Source organism: Schistosoma mansoni (genome assembly GCF_000237925.1).
Source record: "Schistosoma mansoni, WGS project CABG00000000 data, chromosome 3 unplaced supercontig 0174, strain Puerto Rico, whole genome shotgun sequence".
Classification (NCBI taxonomy): Eukaryota; Metazoa; Platyhelminthes; class Trematoda; order Strigeidida; family Schistosomatidae; genus Schistosoma; species Schistosoma mansoni.
In genome coordinates, this window is record NW_017386012.1 from 470147 (window position 1) to 481616 (window position 11470).

At 34.8% G+C, this 11470-nt stretch overlaps 1 protein-coding gene across 1 annotated transcript in view; it reads left to right on the top strand.

Annotated features, from left to right (window-relative positions):
- Nucleotides 1-9275, top strand: part of Smp_197770 (rab6-interacting protein 2/elks/erc/cast,putative) — a gene marked incomplete at both ends in the record, with an annotated part of 107045 nt that extends 97770 nt beyond the window's left edge. The window contains 3 exons of the mRNA XM_018791213.1: nucleotides 26-175; nucleotides 6715-6945; nucleotides 9228-9275. Coding sequence (XP_018645594.1) covers nucleotides 26-175; nucleotides 6715-6945; nucleotides 9228-9275 — 429 coding nt within the window. The remainder of the gene's footprint in view (nucleotides 1-25; nucleotides 176-6714; nucleotides 6946-9227) is intronic.
- Nucleotides 9276-11470: the final 2195 nt, after the last annotated feature.

Consider the following 11470-nt stretch of genomic DNA (forward strand, 5'->3'; position numbering starts at 1 on the left):
TACTGTTATACATTTTATTCATTAGCAAGAAAAGCATATACATCGTATTGAAACAATGCAATCACAATTACGTCGATTTGAAGAAGAAACTGCTAATTTAAATCAAGTTTTAGATGAACAAAGAGTTGAATTAGAAGAAAGAGATCGTGTTATTCGACAATTACGATCGGATCAAGTAAAAAATATAACTTTTAAATAATAACATTTTATGTTTCATTCCTGAATTATAAACTGAATGATAAATGATCTTATTGTTAGGTGGTTGGAGGTAGTCGAAATAAAACCATATCCTATAAAGATTTCGTGCTAGTTGGGATTCGTTATTAAGTCATACTTGAAGTATTGACGGGATTGATAATTCTTGTAGGATTTGAAACGAGATCACTTAGCTTCACACACTGGGATATTACCACTGAGTTATTCATCTCACAATTAACGTTTTGTAAGACTGAGTTGTTTATAATTAGTTGATAACTGTGTAGTGATCACTCTCACGTTTGTCTAGTCGTTTAGCGTTGATTGAACTTCATCAATCAACTTCAAATTTAGATTTTATTGTCAGTGCTAAAAGTTCAGTGATGTTATTTGGAATAGGACAGATATCACTGAAAGCACCGGATAGTCGACATCGAGTGTCATGTAAACTGGGATATTGTGAAACATTGGTTTCCGATTCTGTTGAAATGACCTACTCTAAAAGGAATGGCTTTATCACGAAGCTTTCATTGCTTTAGATAGAATTGACAAATGAAAGATTAGAGAGTTTCTAGAAGTTGTATACTCTCGTCAGTCAGTAATCAATTACAATTATTGAAATTGACCCAATTTATCAACCCATTAAAGAAATCTTAAACAAATATGACGCTAAGAATTAGGTGAATAGGTAAGACAGCTAAATCGATTATGTAGAAAATAACAGGATAAGATGGTGGAGAAGATTTGTAGCTCAGGTGGGTGATTTTGATGTAGGTTTGTTCTCTAAACTGGATGGTTTGGTGGTGGAGCTTTCATAGTCCTTCTGAACGACATCATCAGCACGAATTTCGGTGAATCACATGTGTAGAAATTCAAACACTTCACTTCTACTCGAAGTTTGTGCTGATGATGTCATTCAGAAGGACGATGAAATCTCCACGATCAAACCATCCAGTTTAGAGAACAAACCTAGATCAAAATAACAGGATGAGTTTCAAAAACAATAAATCAATTTTAAGATCGACAGAACATGCCGTTAGTTACTTATAGAGAAATTCCCACAGCTTGCTTGTATTTGGTAGTCGTGCTGATTTTGTCGTCTAGAAAAACAATATTAACTTCACGATTAAACCATCCATTTCAGAGGACACTATTTAAACAAATTCATTCTTCTGAGTTAGGAATCTTCTCTACCATATCAAAATTGTGTTAGTACTCAGGAGTCTAAGCATAAATCCTGAAAGATTTTCGTTCAATAACAAGTGAGCTTATCTGTTTTTGCTATCGTGAACTAAGAAATTTTGACCAGAACACTTGTAAATGTTTATGCTGGTGGCCAGCCTATGCTCCTCCACAAGGAGTAACAGGCGTAATTAAGTAAGTAACTTGTACATGTTTACACACTTGACAACTATTGATTAAATAATATCCCTATTTGTGAGGAAAACGCAACTAAGTATGGATTTTGAAAGAAAAATTCAAGTTTAAAACTATTAGGAGGTCATCAGTTTACTTTAGTTAAGAGTTTAATGTTGTTGGACACTAACAGACGTCATTTCTTAAAACAGTTGATTTAACATGTATCCTAGAATCATTAACAGTATGACTGTTCTTCAACGATAATCATCTCATTTCTTTTAAATATTAGGGTTATCAATCTGAACAAAATGGCTGATATCTTATCTCTAGTAATATTGACTTGTTTTAATCTTATGACTTTGAATTTTGATAATTCATGGCTTTTTTATATAATTGAAATCCTGAGCCAATTGAAGCTAGACCACCATGGAAAACCTGGAAGCACTGGACGGCCGTTTCGTCCTGTTGCGGGACTCCTCAGCAGCGCGCATCCTTGATCCCGCCTCACGAGATTCGAACCCAAGACCTATCAGTCTCGCGAGCGAGTGGTCTAGATGCAATTGACTCATGATTTCAACTATATAAAATTGCTAAATTCCCCACAAAACCCTTTTCCAATAATTCAGGGTTTGTTGTAATAATGTCTAACTACAGGAAGGCATTCTGAGGATCACTTAAACAATACTGTATAAAAGTATTATAACTGGATGATCAATGTCATGTATGTCATGAATATGCAGATCGAATTCTATCGACCATGTTGCAGTGTAGCCATCAGTCTAGGTGACTCTATATTGTGTGCACTATGTTGAGATAAGATAGTGGTTGGAGGTAGTCAACAGGAAATTCTGGATCTAGGATCCGTGCTACTTGACACTCGTCAGCAAGGTATACCTGTAATCTTGAGGAAACTGATGCTCCCTGAAGGAATCGATCCCGTGTCACACAGTTGTTATTTCTTGAAAGATTTCAATCTACTTACTTTTTATGAGTTAAGTTATTAAATGAATGTTTATTCTTTTATAACTATAGGCTCAAGGATCATTGATTGAACTTGAGAAATTGAAAGCTGAACATAATGGTTGTAAAGATAAAATTGAACAATTGAACAAACGTATTACCACATTGAATAAACAAGTTGAAGATCAATCCGATGAAATTTTAACAATCAAGTAAGTATATGTACACCTTTTTTAAAATGATATGCTTTAAATAATAAATGCCACTATCCATCTTTGCTTACCATGCTTATGGATTTAGGCTATATCGAGACAATACGCACAGTATGCACATATGTCAATTAGAGACTGACCAGTTGCAGTCCTAAAAACATCAATAGGAAGATTCAAACAAGCAATACTAAGTGAATTTAAACTCCACCCCATTGCACAAGCAAGTGGCTATCAGGACTCAGTGGCCGAGTAGATAACGCGATGGCGTTTGAAGCGAAAGGTACTGGGTTCGAGTCTCAGAGTGAACATCAACTCTGAGATGCAGGTACATCCAGCTGACGAGTCACAAATAGGACGGAACGCGCGTCCTAGATTCCACCGCTAGCAACTATCCATCTTTACTTACCATGCTTGTGAATTTAGGCTATATCGAGACAATACGCACAGTATGCACATATTCCAATAAGAGACTGACCAGTTGCAGTCCTAAACATCACTGGGAAGATTCAAACAAGCAATACTAAGTGAATAAATATATTGTTTGTTATAGCCCAATGAGTAGAAAAATTGTCTTTCTGATGTTTCGTGACTTAATGTAAGTTACTTCTTCAGAGTACATAAATAACCGGATAATAAATTTGTTGGGACTTTTAAAAGAAGGCCTTTGCTAATTCGTTATGATTTTATGTCCGGCTTTTATCACGTGAGTTATCGGCCAATCGAAATACGACTTGTCTAGTCTAAACACTGTGCCAAATCAATGACGTTCAACTGGTATGAGCAGTCTAACGTCCTTATTGATCGTTTATCCACCTAGCCCTTCCAATTGAGTTCAGAACACCAATTGCAGCTTCTGCTATGCGATTCTATGAGAATCATTTAAATCAAACATACTCGGTTTATATGTAGACATATATAAGTTGTATATATCATCACTAGAAAGTGAAATGTTTGGCAGCAGAAGGTTAAGAAGATCAAAGAAAATAGGACGAGAACAAAGAACGATTGGTATAGAAATGAAACCTGAGATAATTGACTGATATTTGCAAAAGGAACAATCAAGCTTGAGATAATTGATTGACATTTTGCTAATGAAGTATTTACTGTATGGTTCTCAGATTTGACTAAGAGATTCTATAATTTTGTATTCAGTAAACATTCGATTGTCCCCACCTGTGTTCTCGTTTACTACAGTACCAGTATATAAATGAATGGTTCATAATACATCACTATTTGAGTTAACTGAAACATTTACAGTTCTCAATGTTTCAGCTCGATACGATAGAACTGTCTTGACGTTCGTATGGAAGATTGTGACTTTGATATTAGTTGACAGTTATTTTGAGTTCCATATGTTCTTCAACTGTAGGAATGTTGTCCTTGCTTTGCCAATCCTCTCCTTTATATCTGTATCGGTTTACATTTTAAGGGTAAGGAATAAAGTGAACAATATGAACAATATAAAAAAAACTAAATGGAAGATATAAACAAAATCATAAGCATGGGGAACTAATGAGAAAAAAGTAAGGATAACACAATAATTACATCTACGTTTAAGCGCCAAGTTTACATTTACCATTGTAAATCGGATCTATGATCCGAAACGATAAGTGATGTTCAGATGTTAATTAATGTGAATATTTATATTTTGAATAATATGGTACAAGCGAAGAATTACCTTGGACAGAGTTGGATGGAGAATGCTGGTGAGCGGCCTATACTCCTCGACGAGGGGTAACAGGCGTAAGTAAGTAAGTAAGAATATTGGATTCACAGTGGAACATGAACGTGAAAATGTGTTTCATACCTTAGACCTTAGTAAGAAGTATAATATAAATGGTAGATTGGAAAGATATATTTATGGATTAGACAAATGAAGTCGATTATACTCAGTCTTCAATAGCTCTGTCCAATAAGCTACAAAAGGTCCTTAGTTAGAACGCTTTTCAATCGTGTCAGAAAATTATGTTTAGAAGATAAAATTGATGATGATTTAACCATAGTTGTTGAAGTGATAATGGTTACCCTCAGAAAGTCATAAGTAAGTATGGTAAGACTAAAGGAAAGAAAATGGAATATCCTGTGTTTGAGAAAAAGTCTGTCTTGGTAAGACTTGAATTCAAGAGTGACGAGATTGTTGGGAAGACTGATGTCATACTAAAAGCTATAATATAGAGGACGTATCTCCAGACAAGCTGATCTCTCTGTGTCAAGAGTTTTTGTCATTAAGACAGTCATGTATGAACAAATTCCCGCCTTATGTTACCTCCAGTTGTATTTATTAGTTTACATATATATACCAATGCACATACATTGGAAGAACGGAAAGGAAGGTTAGTGTCCACATTATTGAGCACATTTCACAGAAGCTTAGACTGAGAGAACTATACGTTTTCAGTAGTGCGACCTTACACCACCTGCTTAACAGTGGCTATGGTGTTAATGTCTTAAAGCCCTCCAAGATAATTACTTAATAAATAACATCCAACTTACTATTGTTTGGCGAAACAATCGCCCTGAAAAGACTCAAACCAAATTTGGAATATTCAGAAAAATTTTGTTGTCAATCTTGCCTTATCGTGGTGAACTAATTTATTCATGTTTTTTACCAGTCTCTTCTTTTCATGACACTAATTATTAATTCTCACTGCTTATTCTGTCTGTACTCAGTTAATTTGTATAAATAGTTACATACTTACTTACGCCTGTTACTCCCAATGGAGCAAAGGCCGCCGACCAGCATTCTCCAACCCACACTGTCCTGGCCTTCCTTTCTAGTTCTATCCACTTTTTGTTCATTCTTCTCATGTCTGTCTCCATTTCTCAACGTAATGTGTTCTTTGGTCTTCCTCTTCTCCTTTTGGCCTTCAGGATTCCATGTGAGGTCTTGTCTTGTGACGCAGTTGGGTGACTTGCTCAATGGGTGTCCTATTGAGTTACATAACTATAGCGTTAATATCTTGTTTCTAGATAACTCTATTACTACGTTTTTAGTCGTTTATTACAGAATATCTCCATATCCAACTTATAAATATTCATGTTAATTAACATTTGAAGGTCTCCTGTGGCGAACTTAGGTGCGGAAAACCAATATCAGTATGTGAAGCTAAAGAGTGGCTTCATAAAATATGAAAACCATACATTAGACATGTTGTCCTTTACATACTTAGAATTCCTTTAATTCTCTTGTTAATACAATTGCTCTCTATTTCGCCTCCTGTTCTCTTTAATTCAATCTTCTCAATCTTTTTACTGGCAGGCATTCCACTTTTGCTTGTTAATACATACTACTTATATCTTTCGGCATAAGTAGCATGCATCACACTCTTATCGTTCTCCCGTATTTTTTACTCTCTTCATTCATCTCCATCGATGAGAACTCTTCTTATGTTATGATATAGAGTATGTACACTGATTTTCAAAGATTAACACTATTCTCATAAGGGGTTTTTATGGATATTATAGTAATTTTAATAGTTGAGATTATGAATCAACTGAAGCTAGGTGACCATGGAAAACCTGGAAGCACTGAATGACCGTTTCGTCCTAATGTGGAACTCCTTAGCGGTGCGCATCCACGATCTTACCTCGCGAGATTTGAACACAGGACCTATAAGTTTCGCGCGCGAGCGCTTAAACACTAGACCATTGAACCGGCATCCGATGGCGTTAATGTCAAACTATACTGTTTAGGTTGTAAGCAGCCGATGAGAATCTGCGAAACATAATGAATTCATGTTATTTTCGTACGTTATTTTTTTCTTGTTTTAGTCAGATTTATAAATAAAGAAAATTTTATGATATATCATTATGAGGATTTATGGAGATTGTAGTATCTTTCATAGTTGAATTCACGAGTCGATCTAAGCTAGACCATCATTGGAAACCTAGAAGTACTGGATGACCGTTTCGTACTATTATGGAACTCGTCAGGAGTGCGCATATATATATCAATATACACCGACTTTAATGCTTTGATATCACTTAGAATACTCCATTTACCATTCAACTTCTTAATTGTGGCTTCATATACATTTTCATTGTTTATTCTCCGATGTATAATCATTTCAGATTAGAATCACTTACTGCTTCATTATGTGAAAAAGAAGCTAATATTGCTTTAATGGAATTAACTGCTCCAAAGAATACAACTTCTAATCAAGCATTAGAAAAATTACGAATGGAACGGGATCAATTACAACAACAACAAAAACAACTTGTATGTAATCTTGAAAAATGTTCTCTTTTCTCTAATTTCATTAATCATTTTAAATGATCACAAGATTAAATGTTATAACTGAATATAAACTAGAATTATTGATATCCCAATGAGTAGAAAAATGAGATTATCTGACGTTTCGTGACTCAGTGTAAGCCACTTCTTCAGAGAATAAACAACCAAATCAAAATCATTATCAGAAGAGGCTTTTGTGGAGATTTAGTATTTTCATAGTTGAAAGCATGAGTCAATTGAAGCTAAACCACCAGGGATAACCTGAGAGCACTGGATGACTGTCTCAGTGGTCTATCGATTACGTGCTCTGGCGTGAGGCCGGTAGGTCCTGGGTTCGAATCTCGTGAGGCGGGATCGTGGATGCGCACTGCTGAGGAGTCGCATAACAGGACGAAACGGCCGTCCAGTGCTTCCAGGTTTTCCATGGTGGTCTAGCTTCAATTGACTCATGATTTCAATTATGAAAAAATCAAAATTAATCCAAGTTTAAATAGTACAACGGAACAACATAAGAATATTATGTGTGATCAATCAAAAAACAGGTCTGAACAAATCAATGTCATGTCATTTAGGTCAAGGTGATTCGTGAGCGACATGTATGTAAATTTGTGTGTGTGGTTGTGTACTGCTAAGAATGAAAAATGTGTGACCTTTATGGTGAGAAGGGATAGAGTTTAATTTGTAAGATAATAATGTGAATTGTGAATAATATCAGACTAGGTGGATAGGCTACTAGTATTCCATCATAGGTGTCTTCGAAGCATTGCTCGTATATCCTGGGACCACGGAGTAAGTAATCCAGTCGTTAGGAAACTGGTACTAGTTAAGGATGGCAAATCGATTGATGAAGTAGTGAAACTTCATCAGTTGAGATGGCTGAGACACGTGTTACGTATGCCCAACCATCGACCGCCCCGACGTGCAATGCTTTATGGTGTAGGAGTAGGTTGGAAGAAAGCTAGAGGCGGCCAGACCAAAACGTGACATAAATCTATGAAGCCACTGACAATTGGACTGAGCCATGTTGGTAGGTGTAGACTACCTAGTTGGGATCCGCGAGATGATAGCAGTCGATGGTTAGAGACCTTGAATGACATGACTCAAAATCGTTTGCAATGGTGAAGGTGCATCCACTCTTTGTGTTCTATCAAATTCTAGTCTTCTGAATTCTTCATTTCCCTATCCTTTTTCTCTTCCCAAACTTATTTCATTGGATTATACTCCTTGAATAACATATTCAGATTACTGCTTATACTCTTACTACTTCTACCACTATAAGATTTGAATCGACAACTTCATCTCTATGCTAATGTGGTATGACAACGCGAAATGATGTACGTACGTACGGAGTTCTACGTCGTAACTGACTGATGTGGCTAGGATAGATGGTCCAAGTAGGATGTACATACATGCCGCTTATGAATGACCTTAATCAAAATGACATGATACTGATTTATTCCAACCTGTTTTTTTATTGATCGCACATAATAGTCTTAATTTGTTTTTCTTTGTACTATTTAAACTTGGATTAATTTTGATTTGGTTGTTTATTCTCTGAAGAAGTGGCTTGCACTTAGTCACGAAACATCAGAAAATCTCATTTTTCTACTCATTGAAATATCTACAACTGTATAAGTTTTAAGCAAAGATGGATAGCGGCTAGCATTGGAATCCAAGACGCACGTTTCGTCCTGTTTGGGACTCGTCAGCTGGATGTACCTGCATCTCAGAGTTGATATTCACTCTGGGACTCGAATCCGGTAACTTTCGTTTCAAACGCCATCACATTATCCACTCAGGCACTGAGTCCTGATAGCCACTTGCTTGTGCAATGGGGTGAAGTTGAAGTTCACTTATTATTGTTTGTTTGAATCTTCCCATTGATGCAGGTACATCCAGCTGACGAGTCCCAAATAGGACGAAACGCGCGTCAAACTGGATTCCACTGCTAGCCACTATCCATCTTTATTTCCTTTCTAGTTGTAAATATTATATTTGTTATCGGCAGTCATGGAAGAATCCTGGAAGAATGCTCAGTACTCGTTGTTACAATAGGAAATATACATATCATATTGGTCCATAAATAATCCTCACAAGTTACCATTCATAATTCTCCTCGGGATATAACAGAGATATAGCAAAATGAAGAACAATCTTAATCTTGATTGATTGATTGATCCATTCAGGACCATTAATCTAGTATAATTTTTCCTAGAGTATCCATTAATGATCTAATTTCTTCTTTTTTTATTATTCCCTTCTTTTAGAGTAATACACGTGCTATGCTTTTAGAAGAAAAAATGTCACGTCAATAATTTTTTATTTATTTCAATGAACATGATCTTCTATACTCTATACCTATACTTTACAACTCAATCATGTAACCATCCATTTTGGTAATCTGTTATCTTATCCATCTATCCTATCTATCTATCATTCTTTCTATTGTTTACATAGTTAACTTTTTAATTATATTAAATCTACTAATGTTGTTTATTTTCAAATTTCATCTTTCTTTTTTTTATTATCTAATTATTATTATCATTTAAAATATTTTGATCATTTTCTTCTTGTTTTTATTCTTTTCGGTCTTTTCTTTTTCCCTTTTTCTCTTCTTCTTCTTCTTCTTTCTTTTCTTTTCTTTTCCCTTTTTCTCTTCTTCTTCTTCTTTCTTTTCTTTTCTTTTCCTTTCTCTTCTATTTTTCTTTTCTTTTTCCCTTTTCTCTTTTCCTTTTTCTTTTTTTCTTTTTTTAATTTTAAAATGAACATTGAATGAATACACTTACCTTATCCTACCTTATCTTACTTTATCTTTTTTTTCTAATTGTACAGATAATATTCTTTTAATTCTTTATATTTATTCTTATTAAGTATTATAATAAAGGATTTTGTGTAGTTAAAAATATCTTATCAATAATTTTTGTTTTGTATTTAACGCTTTTAAATGGAATGAATTTAAACAAATATGATAATAATATTCAATGATTATGATTATTATTGTCAAGATATTAATTTCATGTCATCATATAATTTACATTATTATTATTATTGTTATTATTATTATTAGTAGTAGTTGTCGTAGTAGTAGTTGTTGTTGTCGTCGTAGTAGTACTTGTAGTCGTAGTAGGAGTAGTCGTAGTGGGAGTAGTCGTAGTGCTCGTAGTCGTAGTAGTCTTCGTAGTAGTAGTCGTAGTAGTAGTAGTAGTAGTCGTGGTCGTGGTAATAGTAGTAGTGTTGTGGTAGCTTAAACCCGATTTATTTTTTGATCGTATGAATGATTGTTTGTTGTCAAAATATACGTACTGTCAATCCTTGTATGTAATAAATGACCTAATCCGCGTTGGTGAACAACGGAGTTAAATACCTCAAATACGAGAATGGATTTAAAATACATATATTTTCTACACTCATTGATCTGGCCAGGGAATCAGAGTGATGAAGCAAATACATGAGAGCGGAACATAAACGACATGCATTGGAGATGGCTGGGAAGCCAACTCGAGAGCGAAGCGAAAATAATGAGTATCGGAGATGGCAGGGAAGCCAACTCATTTTAAGCAAGCGTTAATCAACATTTATAGTCAGACAAAAATGAATGACAGACATATGATGAATAAGATACAAAGTGTGCATACACATATACACTCATATAAAAATTTAGTCAAGGTTAATAAGCGAACAATGAACAAGATCAAAATATGACTTATAATGTATAGGTGAATTAGCTTTGCCAGTAGCTAGAATAACGTATATGAGCTCAACATATTAACTGATACTACAGTATTAGTAGTGTAGTGAACAAAACACCGGTTGGGGACAATCGAACGTATTTAAGCCATAATTACAGACTATCTCAGTTAATTCTGACAACCATACAATGAACAGTCAATTTGCAAATTAACAAGCAATTGTCTCAATCTTCACCGTTTCTTCTCTAATTTCGTTGTTTATGCAATTTCCTACCGATTGCGCTTCGTTTCAGTTCTTTCCTCATCGGTCTTCTGCCAAAATACATTCTATGTCTGACCAACACCATATACTACTTATGTGAATATAAGTAGACCACACCGCAGTAGTAGTAGTAGTAGTATTTTTTTATTTTTATAATTATATGAATATGAATATATGGACTCATGTCGAGTTACGAAATTAAGTTTGACATTTATATTTACCAGTTACATAATTTATAATCAATCCAGTAAAACACTTGAACATTTTAAAATAATTAAACTGATAATGATGAGTTTATCAGTGCATGAAACTTTGTTTCAGTTCTAATGATTCCATCTCATATATATATGTACATACATAAGGGGAAAAGTAAGATCCTCAAATACGATATCGAGAACATCAACCTAATTACATTTGATGGTGAACCTCTGGAAGATGTAGAATTTTCTATGTACCTGGGAAGTATCATTGATGAACAAGGAGGATCTAATGCAGATGTAAAGGCGAGGATTGGCAAAGCAAGGACAGCATTCATACAATTGAATAACTTATGGAACTC